At 46.5% G+C, this 24,000-nt stretch overlaps 3 protein-coding genes across 11 annotated transcripts in view; 1 reads left to right on the top strand and 2 right to left on the bottom strand.

The window, feature by feature from the left end:
* Positions 1–16,996, bottom strand: part of LOC110514219 (vacuolar protein sorting-associated protein 8 homolog) — an 80,206-nt gene extending 63,210 nt beyond the window's left edge. For 5 of the 7 annotated variants that reach the window (XM_036951489.1, XM_036951494.1, XM_036951491.1 and 2 more), the window contains exons 1-13: positions 16,795–16,996; positions 16,349–16,417; positions 16,031–16,161; positions 15,419–15,515; positions 15,063–15,095; positions 14,539–14,593; positions 14,335–14,340; positions 13,509–13,720; positions 13,341–13,408; positions 9,678–9,831; positions 5,055–5,114; positions 623–730; positions 418–498 (exon numbers count right to left, since the gene is read on the bottom strand). In XM_036951489.1, coding sequence (XP_036807384.1) covers positions 418–498; positions 623–730; positions 5,055–5,114; positions 9,678–9,831; positions 13,341–13,408; positions 13,509–13,720; positions 14,335–14,340; positions 14,539–14,593; positions 15,063–15,095; positions 15,419–15,515; positions 16,031–16,161; positions 16,349–16,417; positions 16,795–16,866 — 1,146 coding nt within the window. In that variant the 5' untranslated portion in view covers positions 16,867–16,996. The remainder of the gene's footprint in view (positions 1–417; positions 499–622; positions 731–5,054; positions 5,115–9,677; positions 9,832–13,340; positions 13,409–13,508; positions 13,721–14,334; positions 14,341–14,538; positions 14,594–15,062; positions 15,096–15,418; positions 15,516–16,030; positions 16,162–16,348; positions 16,418–16,794) is intronic. The other 2 variants (XM_036951490.1, XM_036951492.1) reach the window with 1 other exon arrangement.
* A 1,650-nt stretch (positions 16,997–18,646) lies between these two features.
* LOC118941080 lies at positions 18,647–20,168 on the bottom strand. Of its 2 annotated transcripts, XM_036951553.1 has the most exons (3): positions 20,082–20,168; positions 19,686–19,791; positions 18,647–19,598 (listed from the first exon to the last, which is right to left on the bottom strand). In XM_036951553.1, exon 3 carries the CDS (start codon positions 19,566–19,568, stop codon positions 18,957–18,959), a length of 612 nt encoding a protein of 203 aa, XP_036807448.1. In that variant the 5' UTR covers positions 19,569–19,598; positions 19,686–19,791; positions 20,082–20,168; the 3' UTR covers positions 18,647–18,956. The 2 variants fall into 2 exon arrangements, with proteins under 2 accessions (XP_036807448.1, XP_036807449.1); XM_036951554.1 differs by lacking the exon at positions 20,082–20,168 and having other exon boundaries at positions 19,686–19,809.
* Positions 20,169–22,731: 2,563 nt separating this feature from the next.
* Positions 22,732–24,000, top strand: part of march4l (membrane-associated ring finger (C3HC4) 4, like) — a 17,799-nt gene continuing 16,530 nt past the window's right edge. Inside the window, exon 1 of one of the 2 annotated variants that reach the window (XM_036951547.1) lies at positions 22,732–24,000. This exon is cut by the window's right edge and continues 435 nt beyond it. In XM_036951547.1, coding sequence (XP_036807442.1) covers positions 23,929–24,000 — 72 coding nt within the window. In that variant the 5' untranslated portion in view covers positions 22,732–23,928. The other variant, XM_036951548.1, reaches the window with a different exon arrangement.

Here is a 24,000-nt window from a genome sequence, read left to right as displayed (position 1 = left end):
TAACAGAGAGGCAGGGGGTGAAGGAGAGGGATAATAACAGAGAGGCAGGGGGTGAAGGAGAGGGATAGTAACAGAGAGGCAGGGGGTGAAGGAGCAGAATAATAACAGAGAGGCAGAGCCAGAGCCAGAAAGCGCAACAGAACAAGGCGACAGAGAGAGACCTTGGCTGTGTTCAAAACTGTGACGTATATCATGAGTAAATTGTGACTGTCTGACAAATAATATCGAGTAGTTATTTATAATGCAAGGTTCTTTGTAGATCAGTCAGTCTTGACTAAAAATGTCAAATCAGCTGCGACGTCAAACACGCCCATTCAGTAAGGATGAGAGGAAGGAACGGAGAAGGGCAGAGGGTTAAAAAGAGAAGAGATGTGGCCTGTAAAGAAAGATCCTGAAGTGACATCATGTGGCACTTACATTCAGACTGATGATGTCACAGTTCAGCTGCAGCTGTCTTTGCTTGATGACATGGATGGTTCCGGTCTCATCCTTCTTCACCTGGACACAAACAGCCAGTCAGTCAACAGGACAGTAGGTTAACAACAACAAAAAAATATATTGTTATTGTTTACTAAACAAGGAATAATGGTAACCAGGAAGTAAACAGGACGTGAGGTGTTACCAGCAGGAAGTGTACGGTGTCTCCTCTGCAGAATGCCAGGACGGGGTTGACCACCTTCTGAACGGGGACAAACTGCCAGGCCAGCTGGGGAACACTGGTCGGGTCCGTCTGCAACATCAACAACAATAGACAGGTCTTATTCATCAGTGTCCCAAATGGCATCCTATTCCCTATATAGTGCACTACTGTAAACCAGGGCAAATGACACCCCATTCCCTTTATAGTGCACTACTGTAGACCAGGGTGCCATTTCTAGCCGTTCCAATACGACAGCCAATCGACGGTAAGTACTGTGGTGTATAAAATGGTTGCCAGGGTGTAGTGTGTATCAGCGAGGTGGGTGCTACAGACTGGTGGAGGATGAGGTGAATAACCCTCATACGAAGAACCTAAACAAATGCCCAGGGCCCCAGGGGCGACGGCTTAGGACCCAGGGGCGACGGCTTAGGACCGTTGTTGGAAAAAAATGTCCTCCAGCCTTTACAAAATCAGCGTCCTTTATATTCTCTCTGCCTGCTGTATGTGAACAAAACCTTATTACCGGCACTACCACAGAGTATGATGAAGACTGATGTACTTTAATCAGTTCAGCAAATAGCTGAATCTTTATACAATGAATAGAAATTACAGGGCCTTTCTCCTGCTCTGTTCCTAGCCAGGCAGCGTCTATAGTGCCCCCCCCCCAAGCCTCCAATCTCCTGTTCTGTTCCTAGCCAGGCAGCGTCTATAGTGCCCCCCCCCCCCCCCCCAAGCCTCCAATCTCCAGTTCTGTTCCTAGCCAGGCAGCGTCTATAGTGCCCCCCCCCCCCCCCCCAAGCCTCCAATCTCCTGTTCTGTTCCTAGCCAGGCAGCGTCTATTGTGCACCCCCCAAGCCTCCAATCTCCTGTTCTGTTCCCAGCCAGGCAGCGTCTATAGTGCCCCCCCCCCAGCCTCCAATCTCCTGTTCTGTTCCCAGCCAGGCAGCATCTATTCCCCCCAGCCTCCAATCTCCTGCTCTGTTCCTAGCAGTAGCTAGACATGTTATGATTGTGACATTCAATAAAGGGTTAGAGATGCGTTTATAAAAACATTATGGGTCTTTAGCGCCGTTCTACAGTGAGGCAAGAGCCCATTAGCGCAAACAACAGGGATAAGGTCACAGAGAGGGTGGGAAGGAGAGCGGGAGAGGGGGAAGAGAGGTCAAAGAAGGATAACGAGAGAGAGAAGAAGGGTTGTGAGGGGGAAGAGAGGTCAGAGAAGAATAACGAGAGAGAGAGGAAGGGTTGTGAGGGGGAAGAGAGGTCAGAGAAGGATAACGAGAGGAAGGGTTGTGAGGGAGAAGAGAGGTCAGAGAAGGATAATGAGAGAGAGGAAGGGTTGTGAGGGAGAAGAGAGGTCAGAGAAGGATAACGAGAGAGAGGAAGGGTTGTGAGGGGGAAGAGAGGTCAGAGAAGGATAACGAGAGAGAGGAAGGGTTGTGAGGGGGGAGGTCAGAGAAGGATAACGAGAGAGAGGAAGGGTTGTGAGGGAGAAGAGAGGTCAGAGAAGGATAACGAGAGAGAGGGTTGAGGGAGAAGAGAGGTCAGAGAAGGATAACGAGAGAGAGAGGAAGGATAACGAGAGAGAGGAAGGGTTGAGGGAGAAGAGAGGTCAGAGAAGGATAACGAGAGAGAGAGAGGAAGGATAACGAGAGAGAGGAAGGGTTGAGGGAGAAGAAAGGTCAGAGAAGGATAACGAGAGAGAGGAAGGGTTGAGGGAGAAGAGAGGTCAGAGAAGGATAACGAGAGAGAGAGGAAGGGGTGAGGGAGAAGAGAGGTCAGAGAAGGATAACGAGAGAGGAAGGAAGGGTTGTGAGGGAGAAGAGAGGTCAGAGAAGGATAATGAGAGAGAGGGAGGGTTGTGAGGGAGAAGAGAGGTCAGAGAAGGATAACGAGAGAGAGGAAGGGTTGTGAGGGAGAAGAGAGGTCAGAGAAGGATAATGAGAGAGAGGGAGGGTTGTGAGGGAGAAGAGAGGTCAGAAGGATAACGAGAGAGAGGGAGGGTTGTGAAGGAGAAGAGAGGTCAGAGAAGGATAACGAGAGAGAGGAAGGGTTGTGAGGGAGAGGGAGAAGAGAGGTCAGAGAAGGAAAACGAGAGAGAGTGGAAGGGTTGTGAGGGAGAGGGAGAAGAGAGGTCAGAGAAGGATAACGAGAGAGAGAGGAAGGGTTGTGAGGGAGAAGAGAGGTCAGAGAAGGATAACGAGAGAGAGAAGAAGGGTTGAGGGAGAAGAGAGGTCAGAGAAGGAAAACGAGAGAGAGGGGAAGGGTTGTGAGGGAGAGGGAGAAGAGAGGTCAGAGAAGGATAACGAGAGAGAGAAGAAGGGTTGAGGGAGAAGAGAGGTCAGAGAAGGATAACGAGAGAGAGAGGAAGGGTTGTGAGGGAGAGGGAGAAGAGAGGTCAGAGAAGGAAAACGAGAGAGAGGGGAAGGGTTGTGAGGGAGAAGAGAGGTCAGAGAAGGATAACGAGAGAGAGAAGAAGGGTTGAGGGAGAAGAGAGGTCAGAGAAGGATAACGAGAGAGAGAGGAAGGGTTGTGAGGGAGAGGGAGAAGAGAGGTCAGAGAAGGAAAACGAGAGAGAGAGGAAGGGTTGTGAGGGAGAGGGAGAAGAGAGGTCAGAGAAGGAAAACGAGAGAGAGAGGAAGGGTTGAGGGAGAAGAGAGGTCAGAGAAGGATAACGAGAGAGAGAGGAAGGGTTGTGAGGGGGAAGAGAGGTCAGAGAAGGATAACGAGAGAGAGAGGAAGGGTTGTGAGGGAGAAGAGAGGTCAGAGAAGGATAACGAGAGAGAGAGGAAGGGTTGAGGGAGAAGAGAGGTCAGAGAAGGATAACGAGAGAGAGAGGAAGGGTTGTGAGGGAGAAGAGAGGTCAGAGAAGGATAATGAGAGAGGTGAAGGGTTGTGAGGGAGAAGAGAGGTCAGAGAAGGATAACGAGAGAGAGGAAGGGTTGAGGGAGAAGAGAGGTCAGAGAAGGATAACGAGAGAGAGGTGAAGGGTTGTGAAGGAGAAGAGAGGTCAGAGAAGGATAATGAGAGAGGTGAAGGGTTGTGAGGGAGAAGAGAGGTCAGAGAAGGATAATGAGAGAGGTGAAGGGTTGTGAGGGAGAAGAGAGGTCAGAGAAGGATAATGAGAGAGGTGAAGGGTTGTGAGGGAGAAGAGAGGTCAGAGAAGGATAACGAGAGAGAGAAGAAGGGTTGAGGGAGAAGAGAGGTCAGAGAAGGATAACGAGAGAGAGAGGAAGGGTTGTGAGGGAGAGGGAGAAGAGAGGTCAGAGAAGGAAAACGAGAGAGAGAGGAAGGGTTGAGGGAGAAGAGAGGTCAGAGAAGGATAACGAGAGAGAGAGGAAGGGTTGTGAGGGGGAAGAGAGGTCAGAGAAGGATAACGAGAGAGAGAGGAAGGGTTGTGAGGGAGAAGAGAGGTCAGAGAAGGATAACGAGAGAGAGAGGAAGGGTTGAGGGAGAAGAGAGGTCAGAGAAGGATAACGAGAGAGAGAGGAAGGGTTGTGAGGGAGAAGAGAGGTCAGAGAAGGATAATGAGAGAGGTGAAGGGTTGTGAGGGAGAAGAGAGGTCAGAGAAGGATAACGAGAGAGAGGAAGGGTTGAGGGAGAAGAGAGGTCAGAGAAGGATAACGAGAGAGAGGTGAAGGGTTGTGAAGGAGAAGAGAGGTCAGAGAAGGATAATGAGAGAGGTGAAGGGTTGTGAGGGAGAAGAGAGGTCAGAGAAGGATAATGAGAGAGGTGAAGGGTTGTGAGGGAGAAGAGAGGTCAGAGAAGGATAATGAGAGAGGTGAAGGGTTGTGAGGGAGAAGAGAGGTCAGAGAAGGATAACGAGAGAGAGGTGAAGGGTTGTGAAGGAGAAGAGAGGTCAGAGAAGGATAATGAGAGAGGTGAAGGGTTGTGAGGGAGAGGGAGAAGAGAGGTCAGAGAAGGAAAACGAGAGAGAGGGGAAGGGTTGTGAGGGAGAGGGAGAAGAGAGGTCAGAGAAGGAAAACGAGAGAGAGGGGAAGGGTTGTGAGGGAGAGGGAGAAGAGAGGTCAGAGAAGGATAACGAGAGAGGTGAAGGGTTGTGAGGGGGAAGAGAGGTCAGAGAAGGATAACGAGAGAGAGGTGAAGGGTTGTGAGGGAGAGGGAGAAGAGAGGTCAGAGAAGGATAACGAGAGAGAGAGGAAGGGTTGTGAGGGAGAAGAGAGGTCAGAGAAGGATAACGAGAGAGAGGTGAAGGGTTGTGAGGGAGAAGAGAGGTCAGAGAAGGATAACGAGAGAGAGGTGAAGGGTTGTGAGGGGGAAGAGAGGTCAGAGAAGGATAACGAGAGAGAGAGAGGAAGGGTTGTGAAGGGGAAGAGAGGTCAGAGAAGGATAACGAGAGAGAGGTGAAGGGTTGTGAGGGGGAGGGGGAAGACCTAGATGAGAGAAGAGGTACCTTGCCATAGGGAAATGTCATCCACACTTTGAGAGAAGGCTTCAGTCCGATCACTAGAATCTGAAAGGAACAAACTCGTGTTGGATTGAAAACAGACAAATATTCTCAGTGGAATTGAAGAGTAAGACAAAAATAACATTAACAATGTTAACTGTAGGGTGTCAATGTAGTGTGTAGTGTATAGGGTGGAGTGTATAGGGTGGAGGGTGGAGTGTATAGTGTATAGGGTGGAGTGTATAGTGTGGAGTGTGGAGTGTATAGGGTGGAGTGTGGAGTGTGGAGTGTATAGGGTGGAGTGTATAGTGTGGAGTGTGGAGTGTATAGGGTGGAGTGTGGAGTGTATAGGGTGGAGTGTATAGGGTGGAGTGTATAGTGTATAGTGTGTAGTGTATAGGGTGGAGTGTATAGTGTGGAGTGTGGAGTGTATAGGGTGGAGTGTATAGGGTGGAGTGTGGAGTGTATAGGGTATAGTGTATAGTGTGTAGTGTATAGGGTGGAGTGTATAGGGTGGAGGGTGGAGTGTATAGGGTGGAGTGTATAGTGTGGAGTGTATAGGGTGGAGTGTATAGGGTGGAGTGTGGAGTGTATAGGGTGGAGTGTATAGGGTGGAGTGTGGAGTGTATAGGGTGGAGTGTATAGGGTGGAGTGTATAGTGTATAGTGTGTAGTGTATAGGGTGGAGGGTGGAGTGTATAGGGTGGAGTGTATAGTGTGGAGTGTATAGGGTGGAGTGTATAGGGTGGAGTGTGGAGTGTATAGGGTGGAGTGTATAGGGTGTAATGTATAGTGTATAGTGTATAGTGTGGAGTGTATAGTGTATAGGGTGGAGTGTATAGGGTATAGGGTGGAGTGTATAGGGTATAGGGTGGAGTGTATAGGGTATAGGGTGGAGTGTATAGGGTGGAGTGTGGAGTGTATAGGGTGGAGTGTATAGGGTATAGTGTGGAGTGTATAGGGTATAGTGTGTAGTGTATAGTGTATAGTGTGGAGTGTATAGGGTATAGTGTGTAGGGTGTAGTGTATAGGGTATAGTGTATAGTGTATAGTATATAGGTTGTAGGGTATAGTGTGTAGTGTGTAGCGTGTAGGGTGTAGGGTGTAGTGTGTAGGGTGTATGGTGTAGTGTGTAGTGTATAGTGTTTAGGGTATAGGGTATAGTGTATAGTGTGTAGTGTATAGGGTATAGGGTGTAGTGTATAGCGTGTAGGGTGTAGTGTGTAGCGTGTAGGGTGTAGTGTGTAGTGTATAGTGTGTAGGGGGTAGTGTATAGTGTATAGGGTGTAGGGTATAGTGTGTAGTGTGTAGCGTGTAGTGTGTAGGGTGTATGGTGTAGTGTATGGTGTAGTGTATAGTGTGTAGTGTATAGGGTATAGGGTGTAGTGTATAGTGTATAGTGTGTAGTGTATAGTGTGTAGGGTGTAGTGTGTAGGGTGTATGGTGTAGTGTGTATGGTGTAGTGTATAGTGTATAGTGTATAGTGTGTAGGGTATAGTGTGTAGGGTATAGTGTGTAGTGTGTAGCGTGTAGGGTGTAGGGTGTAGTGTGTAGGGTGTAGTGTATAGGGTATAGGGTATAGGGTATAGCGTGTAGGGTGTAGTGTGTAGTGTGTAGGGTGTAGGGTATAGTGTATAGTGTGTAGTGTATAGTGTGTAGTGTATAGTTTGTAGTGTATAGTGTGTAGTGTATAGTGTGTAGGGTGTAGTGTATAGTGTGTAGTGTATAGTGTGTAGGGTGTAGTGTATAGTGTGTAGGGTGTAGTGTATAGTGTGTAGGGTATAGTGTATAGTGTGTAGTGTATAGTGTGTAGTGTATAGTGTGTAGGGTGTAGTGTATAGTGTGTAGTGTATAGTGTGTAGTGTATAGGGTATAGGGTGTAGTGTATAGCGTGTAGGGTGTAGTGTGTAGCGTGTAGGGTGTAGGGTGTAGGGTGTAGTGTATAGTGTGTAGGGGGTAGTGTATAGTGTGTAGGGTATAGTGTGTAGGGTATAGTGTGTAGGGTGTAGTGTATAGCGTGTAGGGTGTAGTGTGTAGTGTGTAGTGTATAGTGTGTAGTGTATAGTGTATAGTGTGTAGTGTATAGTGTGTAGTGTATAGGGTATAGGGTATAGAGTGTAGTGTATAGCGTGTAGGGTGTAGGGTGTAGTGTATAGTGTGTAGGGGTAGTGTATAGGGTGTAGGATGTAGTGCATAGTGTATAGTGTGTAGTGTGTAGTGTATAGGGTATAGGGTATAGGGTATAGGGTATAGGGTATAGGGTGTAGTGTGTAGTGTGTAGGGTGTAGTGTAGTGTATAGTGTGTAGCGTGTAGTGTGTAGTGTATAGTGTGTCGGGTGTAGTGTGTAGTGTATAGTGTGTAGTGTGTAGTGTGTAGTGTATAGTGTATAGTGTGTAGTGTGTAGCGTGTAGTGTGTAGGGTATAGTGTGTAGGGTGTAGTGTATAGTGTGTCGGGTGTAGTGTGTAGTGTATAGTGTATAGTGTGTAGCGTGTAGTGTATAGTGTGTAGGGTATAGTGTGTAGGGTATAGTGTGTAGGGTGTAGTGTATAGTGTATAGTGTGTAGTGTATAGTGTGTCGGGTGTAGTGTGTAGTGTATAGTGTATAGTGTGTAGCGTGTAGTGTGTAGTGTGAAGTGTGTAGGGTGAAGGGTGTAGTGTATAGTGTGTACTGTGTAGTGTATAGTGTATAGTGTGTAGTGTGTAGTGTATAGTGTATAGTGTGTAGCGTGTAGTGTATAGTGTGAAGTGTGTAGGGTGAAGTGTGTAGGGTGTAGGGTGTAGTGTATAGTGTGTACTGTGTAGGATTCAGCTGCAGGGCTGTTAATTCTTTAGCAGATGGTCAGGGGTCCAGAACAGAATTACAAATCATTTCTAGACTGCAAATTGACCGCAAGAAGCCCAAACAGATAACATGACTTAAACATAATCATTTCAAACCTTGCTTACATTTTTAATACGATCACGTACACTCTGTGGCCAGTTTATTAGGTAAACCATCTAGTACTGGGTCAGACCCCCCCCTTTGCCTCCAGAACAGCCTGAATTTTCCAGGACATGGAAACTTTGCTCAATTGGTATCAAGGGACCCTAACGCGTGGCAGGAATAGGGACCCTAACGCGTGGCAGGAATAGGGACCCTAACGCGTGGCAGGAATAGGGACCCTAACGCGTGGCAGGAATAGGGACCCTAACGCGTGGCAGGAATAGGGACCCTAACGCGTGGCAGGAATAGGGACCCTAACGCGTGGCAGGAATAGGGACCCTAACGCGTGGCAGGAATAGGGACCCTAACGCGTGGCAGGAATAGGGACCCTAACGCGTGGCAGGAATAGGGACCCTAACGCGTGGCAGGAATAGGGACCCTAACGCGTGGCAGGAATAGGGACCCTAACGCGTGGCAGGAATAGGGACCCTAACGCGTGGCAGGAATAGGGACCCTAACGCGTGGCAGGAATAGGGACCCTAACGCGTGGCAGGAATAGGGACCCTAACGCGTGGCAGGAATAGGAACCCTAACGCATGGCAGGAATAGGGACCCTAACGCGTGGCAGGAATAGGAACCCTAACGCATGGCAGGAATAGGGACCCTAACGCGTGGCAGGAATAGGGACCCTAACGCGTGGCAGGAATAGGGACCCTAACGCGTGGCAGGAATAGGGACCCTAACGCGTGGCAGGAATAGGAACCCTAACGCATGGCAGGAATAGGGACCCTAACGCATGGCAGGAATACACCACCAGTCTTTACCTTTGACCCCAGGCAGAGGTCATGACTGCTTACACCACATCCTGACTGCCATCGCCATGACGAAACATTCATCAGACCAGGCAGTGTTTTTCCACTACTTAACTGTCAGTGTTGGTGATGGCCTGCCCACTGCAGCAGTGTTGGTGATGGCCTGCCCACTGCAGCAGTGTTGGTGATGGCCTGCCCACTGCAGCAGTGTTGGTGATGGCCTGCCCACTGCAGCAGTGTTGGTGATGGCCTGCCCACTGCAGCAGTTTCTCCTTGTTTGTAGCTGATAGGACCCCGGTGTGGTCGTCTGCTGAGATAGCCCATCCGTGACAAGGAGCGATGAGTTGCGTGTTCCGAGAGGCCGTTCAGATGCCATTATTTGCTTGTTTGTGGCCAGCCTGTTAGTTCCCACGATTCTTACCATTCTCCTTCAACGAGCTGTTTTCTCCCACAGGACTTCGGCTGACTGGATGTTTTGTTTGTCACACCATTCCCGGTAAACACTAGAGCGTCGTGCGTGAAAAGCCCAGGAGGCTGTCAGTTTCTGAGAGTCGCTTAGGTCATTTAGACCATTCTAACGTTCAATCCAACAGTAACTGAATGCCTTGATGCCTGCTTTATATACCAAGCCACATGACTAAACTGTCTGTAGGAGCAAACCATTTTGGTGAACGGGGGGTTGGGGGGGGGGGGGGGGGGGGGGTGTACCTAATAAACTAGGGAACATATTTCCAAAATTAAAATCATTTGGAGCTGATTTGCTGGTGATTTTACAGTTTTTTTTGTTCAACAATAAAATATTTTTATAAAAATAAGTTGTATTTTTTTTTGCTCAGAAAACAAGGGGGGTCAAATAATTGTCGCCAGTTGGGGAAACCTGGTACAGGGTTTACCTTAGTAAGAGAGGCCATGGCCAGGAGAGAGTACTGTGTGATGGGGTGATCCTTCAGGTCCGGGGCGGTAAGGAGAGGCTCCACATTACACACCTCTCCCTTAGAGCCACTGAACAGACAACGAGACTCACATGTACGCATCCCCATCAACCTCCTACACACAGAGAGAGAGAGAGAGAGGAGGGGGGAGAGAGAGGAGGGAGGAGAGAAGAGAGAGGAGGGGGGAGAGAAAGAGAGGAGGGAGGAGAGAAGAGAGAGGAGGGAGGAGAGACAGAGAGAGGAGGGAGAGCGAGAGGAAAGAGGGGGAGAAGAGGGAGGAGGGGAGAGAGAAGAGGGAGGAGGGTAGAGAGAAGAGGGAGGAGGGTAGAGAGAAGAGGGAGGAGGGTAGAGAGAAGAGGGAGGAGGGAAAGGAGAGTGAGAGAGAACAAAACAACTAAAGATATACAAAAACAAGCTCCTCACAGACTAACAAAATAAACATAACTCCAGTCCCAAAGTAGGACTGTGGTTCATTAGAACAATATTGAATATCCTATTTCCCCTAAAGCCCTCACATTCTGACATACACACACGCAGTACAGAACAGAGTGGATGAGTCCCAAACGGCACCCTATGGGCCCTGGTCAGATGTAGTGCACTTTATAGGGAGCCATTTGGGACACAGCCTTAGAGAAGCCAGAAAACCAAAAAAAGTACTTCTCCCCCCATTTCCATTAATCTGACCTGAATAAGAGAGACAGCTTTGTATAATAATGTCAAACAGAGCAGGGGTCATTCTGTCTCACTGTAATACCTCATTACACACACACACACACACCCTGTCTCGCTGTAATACCTCATTAAAATAATGTACTGTTAGACTGTGGTTACAGACAGTGACAGGGGTGCTTGAATGTATAGGAAGACCATGTGAGGGTCCAAAATAAACCAACTACAGAGCCTTCAGAAAGTATTCACACCCCTCGACATCCTACCACATTCTGTTGTGTTACAGCCCGAATTTAAAATGGATTGCATTTAGATGTTTTTGTCACAATAACCCATAATGTCAAAGTGGATTTTTATTTTATTTTATTATTTTTACGAATTAATTGAACATGAAAAGCTGAAATGTTTTGAGTCAATAAGTAATCAACCCCTTTGTTATTGCAAGCCGAAATAAGTACTGGAGTAAAAATGTGCTTAAACAAGTCCCATAAGTTGCAATAGTAGTGTGTACCTCATCTCTGTACCCAACTCATACAATTATCTGTAAGGTCCCTTTCAGTAGAGCAGTGAATTTCAAACACAGATTCAACCACAAAGACTAGGGAGGTTTTCCAATGCCTCACAAAGAAGGGCTCCTATTGGTAGATGGGTAAAAATAAGACATTGACTATTCCTTTCAGCATGGTGAAGTTATTAATTACAATATGGATGGTGTCACTACAAAGATACAGGCGTCCTTCCTAACTCAGTTGCCGGAGAGGAAGGAAACTGCTCATGGATTTCACCATGAGGCCAATGGTGACTTTAAAACGGTTACAGAGTTTAATGGTTGTGTTGGGAGAAAACTGAGGATGGGTCAACAACATTTGTAGTTACTCCACAATAATAACCTCATTGAGTGAAAAGGTGGAAGCCTGTACAGAATACAAATATTCCAAAACATGCATCCTGTTTGCAACACGGCACTAAAGTTATACTGCAAAAAAAACAACATTACTGAGTACCACTCTCCATATTTTAAAGCATAGTGGTGGCTGCATCATGTTATGAGTATGCTTGTCATCTTTCAGGATAAACCCATACATGTAATGTAGCTAAGCACAGGCAAAATCCAAGAGGAAAACCTGGTTCAGTCTGCTTTCCACCAGACACTGGGAGATGAATTCCGTCCACACCAGACGTTAACCCTAACCTAACCCGACCCTAACCCCACCCGACCTTAACCTCAGCCTAACCCTAACCCCACCCTAACCCAACAAACTCTAACCCCACCTGACCCTAACTCTAACCTAACCCCACCCGACCCTAACCCCACGCGACCCTAACCTAACCCCACCCAACCCCCACCCTAACCTCACCCCTAACCTAACCCCACATGACCCTAACCTAACTCTAACCACACCCAACACTAAACCCAACTCTAATCTAACCCCACCCGACCCTAACCCAACCCCACGCGACCCTAACCCCACACGACCCTAACCTAACCCCACCTGACCCTAACCCAACCCCACCTGACCCTAACCCCACCTGACCCTAACCTAACCCTTTTACAGTCTGGGCCTGCTATAGTCTGGGCCTGCTACAGTCTGTTACAGTCTGGGCCTGCTACAGACTTGGCCTGCTACAGACTGGGCCTGTTATATTTAGGGCCTGTAACAGACTGGGTCTGTTATAAACTGTTATAGCCTGGGTCTGTTACGGACTGGGCCTGTTATAGTCTGGGCCTGTTATAGTCTGGGCCTGTTATAGTCTGGGCCTGCTACGGCCTGGGCCTGCTATAGACTGGGCCTGCTATAGACTGATATAGACTGGGCCTGTTATGGTCTGGGACCATTATGGACTGGACCTGGAATAGTCTGGGTCTGTTACAGACTGGGCCTGTTATTGACCGGGCCTGCTATGGTCTGGGCCTGTTATAGACTGTTATAGTCTGGGCCTGTTATAGTCTGGGGCTGTTATAGTCTGGGCCTGTTATAGTCTGGGCCTGTTATAGTCTGGGCCTGCTACGGCCTGGGCCTGCTATAGACTGGGCCTGCTACGGCCTGGGCCTGCTACGGCCTGGGCCTGCTGTAGTTTGTTACAGTCTGGGCCTGTTATAGACTGGGCCTGCTATAGACTGGGCCTGCTATAGACTGGGCCTGCTATAGACTGATATAGACTGGGCCTGTTATGTGGGCTGCAACAGGCTACAGAATGTCCCGTTTGTCTTTTGTGGGCTGGAACAGCCTACAGAATGTCCTGTTTGTCTTTTGTGGACGGCAACAGGCTACAGAATGTCCCGTTTGTCTTTTGTGGACGGCAACAGGCTACAGAATGTCCCGTTTGTCTTTTGTGGACGGCAACAGGCTACAGAATGTCCCGTTTGTCTTTTGTGGACGGCAACAGGCTACAGAATGTCCCGTTTGTCTTTTGTGGACGGCAACAGGCTACAGAATGTCCCGTTTGTCTTTTGTGGACGGCAACAGGCTACAGAATGTCCTGTTTGTCTTTTGTGGACGGCAACAGGCTACAGAATGTCCTGTTTGCCTCTCGTTTCCACCCATTGGTTTAAATATCCACCTACACTATGTTCACCAGAGTGCAGTTGTAGATAAAACCTTCATGTGGTTGTACTGTATTTGGCCCTAAAAGTGACGCTTACACACTAATGCCAGATAGACACAAGGAAAGATAAAACTCAATGTAGCCGATAGATATGCAAACTAATTATACATTTATGGATGTTTTGATGCATTGTTTTCCCTTTATTCAACCGGCACGCCACCCACCCGCCCTTCATCCACACAATATTACATGGCCCTAAACCCACCCGCCCACAGTGTCCGCGGGGACTGCATGTTGAGTCAACCAGCACATCACTCCTAGTGTCTGCAGAGCAATACTGCCCCCTGTCAGTCACTGCAGGTAACTTCACACACACACACAATCTCTGAGGAGACAAATGAGTATTACCTGAAAGCCAGCTCAAACACAGAGCCACCGCTGTCGTTGCACACTGCCAGCGTAGGGTCATCGGTGAACTGAGACAGAGAGAGAGAGAGGGACAACCGAGGAGTTCAATAGAGACGATCTGAGCAGAAGACACGTTTCAATTCAACTTGACTTGTACAGACAGACTACCTTGACATGTAAGATGGCGGTGCCGGGTGGGTGGGCGTCGGTAATGGTTCGCAGAAGCTTCCCATTGGCCAGATCCCACATGGTGATATGTCCCTTGGCGAAGCCACAGAGCAGGCGGGTGCAGTCATGGTTGATGCTGAGGGCGGAGACGGCTCCGTACTCCGCCCCTGTCGCCGTGCTTCCCAAGCACAAACGGAGAGCCTGGTTCAGATCTGAAGGAGAAAAACGCATTACCCATCAGGCAACGCACTGTGGAGCCAAGCACTATGGGAGAGGCCGCTCTTAACTCTTATACTGTCATAGGACAACAACAGACACTGGGACAGTCCGTCTTTATAAACATATGGAGATCAGTCAAAACACATGTTCTGCTTACAGCATCAACCAAAAACATGCTGCACACAGTAGTGAATGACAACACACTACATACAACAACACATGTCTGGACCAGCCGGATGAACGACACAGACAAACGACCTTATTCAAAAACCACCCGGAGAAATGAAATAGCACGTGCAGACAATATGACAACATGCCGATGTTGAGCCCAATGTCTACAATATGACTGTACAGAGAGACAGAGAAAGAGAGACAGAGATCGAGACAGAAAGAGAGAGAGACAGAGACAAAGAGACAGAGAAACAGAGAGACAGAGAAAGAGAGACAGAGATCGAGACAGAAAGAGAGAGAGACAGAGACAAAGAGACAGAGAGAAACAGAGACAGAGACAGAGAGAGACAGAGACAGAGAGAAAGAGACAGAGAGAGAGAGACAGAGCGAAAGAGAGAAAGAGAGAAAGAGAGAAAGAGCTATTGGAGGAATGTACCTTTTCCTGTCCATTCAGAGTTAGCCCAGACAGACAGAGAGACAACAACCAACTAAATATATAACAATCTTCAGTTGAATTCAGAGTTAACACAACCTCAACTTAGTTAGTTAGTTACTACCTTGTCCTTAACCATGCATTGCACTGGCTCATGTCAATGATTATATGACTGCAGTACTAATCACTGATATGTTAAGGACTTACCAAACACTAGAGCCAGGCCATGAGACGTTCCCACTACGATCACACCAGACACAGTCTAGAAACAGAGAAGACATTTAACTCGAGAAGAGGACCAGTCTAGAAACAGAGAGAAGAGGACCAGTCTAGAAAGAGAGAAGACATTTAACTCGAGAAGAGGACCAGTCTAGAAACAGAGAGAAGAGGACCAGTCTAGAAAGAGAGAAGACATTTAACTAGAGAAGAGGACCAGTGTAGAAACAGAGAGAAGACAGTGTAGAAACAGAGAGAAGACAGTGTAGAAACAGAAAGAAGACCGTGTAGAAACAGAGAGAAGACCGTGTAGAAACAGAGAGAAGACCGTGTAGAAACAGAGAGAAGACCGTGTAGAAACAGAGAGAAGACCGTGTAGAAACAGAGAGAAGACCGTGTAGAAACAGAGAGAAGACCGTGTAGAAACAGAGAGAAGACAGTGTCGAAACAGAGAGAAGACAGTCTAGAAAGGGTGAAAGCAGCACTACAGTATAGTATGTGATGACTGTACTTACTACTGCAGTTGGCAGTCCAGCATCTACTTTGTCCTGAAGAACAAGGAAGGAAAAAGTACATTTCAGTGATGCATGACAAAATGTACAAATTGAAAGCTGTGTGGTGTTGTGTTGTGTTTGTGGTGTTGTGTTGTGTTTGGTGTTGGTTGTGTGGTGTTGGTGGTGTGTGTGTGTGTGGTGTTGGTTGTGAGTGTGGTGTGTGTGTGTGGTGTTGGTTGTGAGTGTGGTGTGTGTGTATGTGTGGTGTTGCTTGTGAGTGTGGTGGGTGTGTGTGTGGTGTTGGTTGTGAGTGTGGTGGGTGTGTGTGTGGTGTTGGTTGTGAGTGTGGTGGGTGTGTGTGTGTGTGTGTGACTCACAGCGGCTGAGACTATCTGAGCAGAGATGCCTTTCAGGATGCTGTGTCGGAGCACAGAGCCATGGACTGTAGTGCTGAGCTCCACTGTCTTCCTCTTCCTACACACACACACACACACACACACACGGATAGACTTAAATTAGAATCTCAGTTGTGACGACAAATGTCAGTTAACTGTACCCGTAATGCATAATGTAACCTGCTGAATACAGCCCATCACAGAAGGGTCTCAAAACCTGCCCATTAGGAGTTAGGTTAAGGGTTAGGGTTACATTTAGTGTTCGGGAAAATAGGATGTTGGATTGGGAATCCATTCTTTGGTCCCCACAAGGATAGCGATACAAAACTGTGTGTGTACACATTTTACCATACTTGCGGGTACCAGAAGTCCTCACTAGAATAGCAAACCAACTAAAATTCAGAGAAGTGAGGACATTTTGCCAGTCCTCACTTGTAAAAAGGCTATTTTAGGCTTATGAGTTAGGTATAAGGTTAGGATTAGAATTAAGGGTTAGGTTTAGGGAAAACATAATTTTCAATGGGAATCAATTGTTGGTCCCCATAAAGCCCTCACAAGTATAGTAAGACATAGCTGAGAGTGTGTGTGTGCTACCGTTTGAGGTGTGTGCGGTCACCGCTGTCGGAGCTGGCCAGTGAGGAGGTCTCACAGGAGTGGGCGTCGATGTTCTCTGTGTTCAGCAGACACGTGTCCTCCAGGATGAAGGGCTCCTCCTCATCCTCAGGCTAAAACAGGAGACGGAAGTATCACAACTGTTAGCCCAGATATGGATGTAGGGCTGGCTACCCCAATGTGTTGACTTCCTTACACAACATTGTATTGTTCTGTAAGAAGTCGGGGAGCTAGAAGATGTCAGATTCCTGCAGCATTTGAAATGGAATATGTAGTTATTGAAAGATGAGAGCCAGTTACCTCATTCAGGATGCTCTCCAATGTAGGCGGGGTGTCAACTTGGGGAATGTCAAACTCTTTATCGTCGATCTGAGGAGAATAGATAAGGTATGCAATATGTGTTCAGCACAATGAAGTCTATCGAGCTCCGTGGTCGCTCTAGTCATAGACATCTCATTATATTACTATTCTACCTAATTCTATGGTTCTAGCGATCTTTAATCGGATATTAAACGTATAGCAGAGACGTGGCTGTGCTAAGCCAAAGAAAAGACAACAAAGTAGCCCACTAGCATGCTACACATTTGACAACCAGCAAAATAAGACTAATGCTAGCTACAGCTTTAATTGCACAAACAAACGCTCATATTTAGCGCATCTATCCCCCAAAAATGCTAGGTTTAGCTATCTATCAAGAAAATCAAGAACTGTTGAGAAACAGCCATAAGCGCGACAGTCCCACTCACCGTATCTATTTCCATTAAATTGAGCTGGGATGACGCAGAAACCAAACTGCGTGTATCTGGTGATTCTGACATTGTAAGAGGCCAAATATATTAATATAGATAGATACACGACGAAACAATAGCTACATTATTAGCAAGTTAGCGGTATCACATCTCTCCGATTCCACTCTTCCTTGTTGTACCGGAAGAATGGTGTGTCACGTGATACGTCACGGCTCGAGGGGTGTGTTCAGTGTTCGGAACGTTTGGCAAAGTTCGGAAACATTTTGTCTTGAGCGAATAATACCAACAAAAAGTGTGGATTTTGTATAATACTTCACACTTTTTTTTTTTTTTAGAGTGAAATGAATTAGTTCAGTATTGCCAGCTAGCTTCCCATCTCTATTTCCCAGATATGTTTCACTCTCTCTGGTATTCCAGGAGTCCTCGGCCCGTATTCATAATCTCAAATCTAGGATCAGGTCATAACGGATCCTCGATCAGCACTCCGAATCTGAAACCATTTAGGAATATGGGCTCTTTGGATGATGTTAATGTGCGGTGGAGGGATGAAGATTGTGAAATGCAATTGCAGCTTTTAACCAGCAGGGGGAGTCCGAAACACAGCCTACATAGGCCGACTAACTACAACATGGTGTTGAAATGTTCAAGAGTAGCTAAATGCTGCCTCGTTGTGTCCTATTTCAGTAATACAGGGGAAAGTGATGAGTGTGACCAATCTTTTGAGTGTGATCCCAAATAAAAGTCTGTGGTTTGAACAAGATTTTCTTTGATAAAAAACATCTTATCATCTTCAAATGTTTTAGAAGTAGACAGCAAAATAATGACATTCTCATTGTCGTTGACAGAATTTTGTTCCACCTGAGTGAGTCTGATGACAAGTCAGAGACCACTATGACACACCAAATGATGACCACCAATCAGAGACCACTATGATGACACACCAAATGATGACCACCAATCAGAGACCACTATGATGACACACCAAATGATGACCACCAATCAGAGACCACTATGATGACACACCAAATGATGACCACCAATCAGAGACCACTCTGACGACACACCAAATACGTTTGATGGATCTTTTTAAGTCTTCTTCTAATGGGGAAATGAATCCAAAAATATCTGAAAGTAATCTGATTACATGACTGAGTTTTGGTAATCCAAAAGTTACATTACTAATTACAGTGTTGGACAGGTGACTAGTAACTGTAATAGATTACATTTAGAAAGTAACCTACACAACCCTGGTTGTTGATGCCTGTGTCTTGTGCACTTGTGCACTGATGAAGGTCTGACGACCGAATGCTCAGCCTAAATCAATTGAAAGTTGTGCATTGATCCTGAGTGTGCGGAGACTCCTTTTCATTTAAATGTGTCTTGTGGTTAAGGGCGCTGTACTGCAGCGCCAGCTGTGCCATCAGAGTCCCTGGGTTCGCGCCCAGGCTCTGTCGTAACCGGCTGCGACCGGGAGGTCCGTGGGGCGACGCACAATTGGCCTAGCGTCGCCCGGGTTAGGGAGGGCTTGGTCGGTAGGGGTGTCCTTGTCTCATCGAGCACCAGCGACTCCTGTGGCGGGCCTGGCGCAGTGCACGCTAACCAAGGTGGCCAGGTGCACGGTGTTTCCTCCGGCGCATTGGTGCGGCTGGCTTCCGGGTTGGATGCGCGCTGTGTTAAGAAGCAGTGCGGCTTGGTTGGGTTGTGTATCAGAGGACGCAATGACTTTCAACCTTCGTCTCTCCCGAGCCCGTACGGGAGTTGTAGCAATGAGACAAGATAGTAGCTACTACAACAATTGGATACTACGAAATTGGGGAGAAAAAGGGGTAAAAAATAAATACAAAATAAATAAATAAATAATGTGTATTTTGCACAAATCAATGACAGGCCCCTGCAAATAATGTTGTGTTTGACTCTAAATGTCTACAACAACTACATATAAGCCTAACCTTACGTGTTTCCAAAACACTGATCGTTTTGGTAAGGAAAGCAAAAATGCAAGTAAGCGTTTCATTGGACAGTGTATACCATGTGTATCCTGCACAGATGACTAATACAACTTGAAATTGAGAGGCTTTACTTGAAACATCTAATGAGGCTGTCACAGAGGTCCGTCAGACACATAGGTACAAAAGCAGATTTGGTCTGGTAGCCCGAAGCTATACTGGTACATCTCTGTTCCTCACAATCCTGGATGCAGGTTGGATTTTACTCTTTACTTTCGCAGATCCAGCTTTAAGCTTCTTGTTCTTGCTGCTTTTCTCAGTCTTTTGCACATCGGGCACAGACTCAGGACTCCAAACGGACTCTATGGGATGCTTTGGATCCATCATAGACCTCGAGGTGGATATCCGTCTGGACAGGCTCTGATTCGATAAACTGGGTGCCTGTGTCTGCATAGACTTCTGTCTGGACAGGCTCTGTTTCGATAAACTGGGTGTCTGTGTCTGCATAGACTTCTGTCTGGACAGGCTCTGTTTCGATAAACTGGGTGCCTGTGTCTGCATAGACTTCTGTCTGGACAGTTCTGGTGGCGAGAGCAGCACGCTGATCTTGCTGGACCCCAGGATCGGCTGTTCGAAGCACCAGCCACAGCACCAGCTGAATATGACAGCTAGAGTCAGGGTGATGACGATGGTGCAGAAGATGAATACGACGAGGAAGCCACCAATGCTCCACATGTCGTGGAAGCCCTCATCGGACAGCTTGGAGAAGAGCCTCTCATAGAGGTAGGTCCAGTCCTTGGAGATGTTTCTTGCCATGGCTGCCATCTTGGCTCTGGCTCCAGTGTCTTCATTCACCTGTACGGTCATTGAGGTCAATGTCAATTCTCTAATAACCATAGCAATGTGGAAGATACCATTCTGTAAAACATAAATTACACTTACCTCTTGATCACCAGCTATTACTCTGATAGAGAAGAACACAGTTCTATGCTATGTGTGAAGCTTCTGGACTACTACATCATTGATGTCCATTTCAGATCCACTTTATCTGTATTAATTCAGAAATAAGAAGATATTGTTGCACGGACATGTAATCTTTGAATGAACAGTAATTCTTTATAATTTCCATCCAGAAAACGAATAATAACGAAGCCAAGTGCCACTGTCAGTACCAATGAACAAACTGGACAGAGGACCTCAGCTAGCTAGCCAGCTAGCTTTAGTTAGCTTGTTAGCTACTACTGTCAAGTTGCAATGATTGAGCCATGACGAAGTGTGTTAACTTAGGCAACTTTCATTATCATAAAATTCCTTCGTGAGAGCGTTACTTCAACTTACCAAAATTGTTAGTAGGACGTTGGCAAATTATATGGCTTTTATTTGAACCGGAGGATCAGCGGTCACATCGGAAAATTCTTGGTAACCATGGTAACCTCGTCATCAACGTTCGCCACGTGTTACATGAAATTGCTCCAAGCCAAACGCCTAGGAATTCTATGTAGAGAGCATGTATCTTCTTCCTAATGTTAGCTAGCCTACTTTAGAACTATTCGTTGAGTTACTTTTAAATATGCATGAGGAAATTCGAGATGGTAGACCTACAGGCTTGTGGTAGATAAGTTGGAGTGAGCAAGTGAAATAGTTTTTTTTTTTAACTAACTGAAAAGTTATCCAATATTTAATTGCTCTAGCCTAAGCTCATATTCAGTTGCCCCAAGGAAAAGGAATACAGGAAAAGTTAGTACTGTAATTATGGTTACTACATAAACAATTATAATGCTTTTCACAAGTAAAGAGGCCTGATCACTGTATCATTCATGTGCTCTTTTTATACCAACCCTGGTCATTAGGTTCTGGCTGCAAGCTAGTGTTTCATGCTAGACGCTGTGATACCAGCAACACTAATTGGCAGAGATGGAATTCCTCAGGGGCCTGATTCATCTCCTAGTTCCCAGCACGGAGAGGGGCTTATGTAGGGGTCATACAGACGGGTGCTGTGTGCACACACGGGTGCTGTGTGCACTCACGCAGAGGCAGGCACACAGACACGCACTCACACACACACATACACACAGGCAAAATGCTACTGTACTACTGTTGTCTTATACTGCATCAATTTCCTTCGCATAGGCCTCTAAGTACAGGACAGTACAGTATAGTTTGGGTAATCTAGGATATTGTGCCTGCCAGCCTGTCACTTCTCTAGACTTAAGCCCCACTGTAAGACAAGACATCAGACAGAAAACAGTAGTCCCTCTAGCAGTGTAAGCTTTACTGAGAGGATGTACCATGTGTGTGTGTGTGTGTGTGTGTGTGTGTGTGTGTGTGTGTGTGTGTGTGTGTGTGTGTGTGTGTGTGTGTGTGTGTGTGTGTGTGTGTGTGTGTGTGTGTTTTAGCAGAGGATCTGCAGGAAATATGGGATAATCCCCTTTTTAAGATAACTTTCCTTGAGAATAATGTGTGTCTTTCTCTAAAGCCCCAATTGTTACCACAGAATCCTCAGAAATATATACATAAACCACGCATCAGTGGGGGAGAGAGAGATTCAGCATTCAGCACCACAGACAGCTCAGAGAGAGAAAAGGAGATAGCACATTAGTCTGACATTGATTAAAATTACATTGTTTACAAACAATGGAGTAAAACAAGCTTATATGTTGGGTTCTGATGGGGTACGACAGTTGAACTAAGCTCAATTAAAAGTTACATTCTTCAAGAATCAAAGTGTATATAATATATCATTAATTTAGAAGTCTAAAAATATATGTACCAATCACAGATTTCCCCTTTAAAAGTCCTTGTTTTTGTTATCAGAAAGATAGAGATACTGACAGGCTACATTACAGTAGATGAGGGACACTCATATTCCATCACAGAGCAGGACGTCACACTGACAGTAGCCTACACCCCGAGGTCAGATTGTGTGATGTAACAATGACTTATGTCATATGACAGATAGGATGACCCTCACACCGCACTGGCCATTGCAAGCAGTGTCAAACATACAGTATTGATAAAGAATCATAATTGTTCTGCATTGTCGAGAGAGAGAGCGAGAGAGAGAGAGAGAGAGAGAAAGAGAGCATGGGAGAGAGTGAGAGAGAGATGAGAGAACACGGGCGATTAAGAGAAGTTTCTTGAACAGTGTAAATTGTTTGGGGTTAATGCTAGTGGTGGTGGGAAGTCCTACAACAGTGTGACATATTTCCCTGGGCCTGGGGGAAACTGCAGCAGTGAGTGGGCCACTCCTCTGATTGCATCCCAAATGGCACCTTTCCAAATGGCACTATATAGGGAATAGGGTGTCATTTGGGCCACGCTCACTCAGACTGGCTCACTTGTCTCTTCAGACGCATGTTGAAGAGAAAGGAGATGGAGAGAATTCAACTCTACTGGTGTGTGTGTGTGTGTGTGTGTGTGTGTGTGTGTGTGTGTGTGTGTGTACTGTCACTTACTGCCAGGGTTCAGCAGGTTCAGGGAAGGCTGTAGTGTGGCACTAAGCACACTAGGCAGACCAGAATATATAAATACCTAGTGTATAGGGGATAGTCTGCTGTGCATTATTCAACAGCCACAGCCCATATAGCATGATAAGGCACCTCCAATTGAGACCTATACATACATCTTTTGTATTTGTTTAAGCAACTTGTTTGCTAAATGTGAACAGCCTACGTTCCCCAATATATATATATATTTTTTAGATATACCATTTTCGTTGTTGGACATAAAAGACTGTAAAATCACCAGAAAATCATCTCAACGTATTTTTTATTTTATTTATTAAATCTGTTACCAAGTCTTCCCACACGCAAATAATGGGATGTGTGATCTTATCCCAATGTAATCAAGGTTTGACATTATTCTGTTTTTGTCAAATACTATATCTGTTTGGGATTCTTGTTTAATCTATTATTTCATCTCATTCATCCCAAATGTTATCTTGTTGCTATCCGAGATGAGACGAGCCAGCCCATGCTCGCCCCCTTTCTTGCCTCACGCTGGTGTTCCAGACGGGCCCGCGCCTGGGAGCTGTCCCATCCTTAATGGTGCTGAACCCGCGGCGAGAAAAGAACCATCGAGTCGAATGGATTTCAAAAGCACAGAGACAACGGCCACATCAACCACTTCTCTCCGGTTTCGCTGCTCCTGTCGACCCAAAGGCATGACACCAACCGTTTTGGGGTGAATTAAAGCACTGTTATGTCGTTAAAATATGTGGATTACCCGCTTGTAAAGAGGATGCTCCGTGTGAGAGAAAATGACGGTAGGAGGCTAGGCTCTGTGGAAGCGAAGCCCAGGGCATGTTCGTGACATCCCTAAATGATCTTGTAGGCTTTTGTTGTGGGAATAGCCTCAACCTCCTCAGACAGACCGTTGAATTGACAGGCAACGAACGCAAACTACCGTGGACACTATATTAGACTACAGCCGAGGACCTAACCTTTAAAGCATCCATCAGGATAGAGTATAGAGAAAGGACGATTTAAACAGGGCTCGACTGGTCAACGGGGTGGGGGGTGGCGGTTATATCAAGGACCACTGGCCACATAGCGACTGTTATTACAACATGTAATGGGACATTGTTGGTAGAAGGGCCGTAAAGAAACAAAGCTGTTGGATTAATGGAACCAGATAGGCTACAACACAGGATTGATAAAGGGCAACGGGAGAGTAGGCTAGATAATAAGAATGAAACGATCGCAATAGTATAGTCTTGATCCCAAGATTCGGTTTGTGATGCCATTGGAATGAAATGGGCAGATGCTCAGCTATGTGCCTGCCCGTTTTCTCTAAGGTATATGAGACACGTAAGTCTATTTGTTTGATATGTAGTCAGGGTTTTCCTGTAACCTGAGCAATTACTTAGTTACAGGCATAAGCGAGCTCCAAGGCTAGTGCACGATAGGGTTATCTGACAAGGCTGAGAAATGATGTGTGGTGGTGCGCGCACACCAACTCGTTCGATTTATTCCGGCTGATTCGAGTTTAGAATTCAGAGCTAAATTGAAAATAGCTGTTGAGAGAAAGAATGTCATTCGACCCAACTGGAAAAGACACAACAGAGGAGACTCCTCTTTCCGATCATCCTCGACGAAATAACAGTAAGCTTTTCCTTTTCTCTTCATGTGCTCTGCACGTTTCTGAATAGAAATCTACACCTGTATCCTCCTATAGAAACAGACACATGTTGTTGTCTCTCGGGGTGGTTGTATGGTGCTGGGGATTGTTGAGCCGGAGACCGATGCTGCTCCGCCGC

Source organism: Oncorhynchus mykiss, chromosome 18, assembly GCF_013265735.2.
Source record: "Oncorhynchus mykiss isolate Arlee chromosome 18, USDA_OmykA_1.1, whole genome shotgun sequence".
In the NCBI taxonomy this organism is placed as follows: domain Eukaryota; kingdom Metazoa; phylum Chordata; class Actinopteri; order Salmoniformes; family Salmonidae; genus Oncorhynchus; species Oncorhynchus mykiss.
This window is presented reverse-complemented; position numbering and strand designations above follow the sequence as displayed.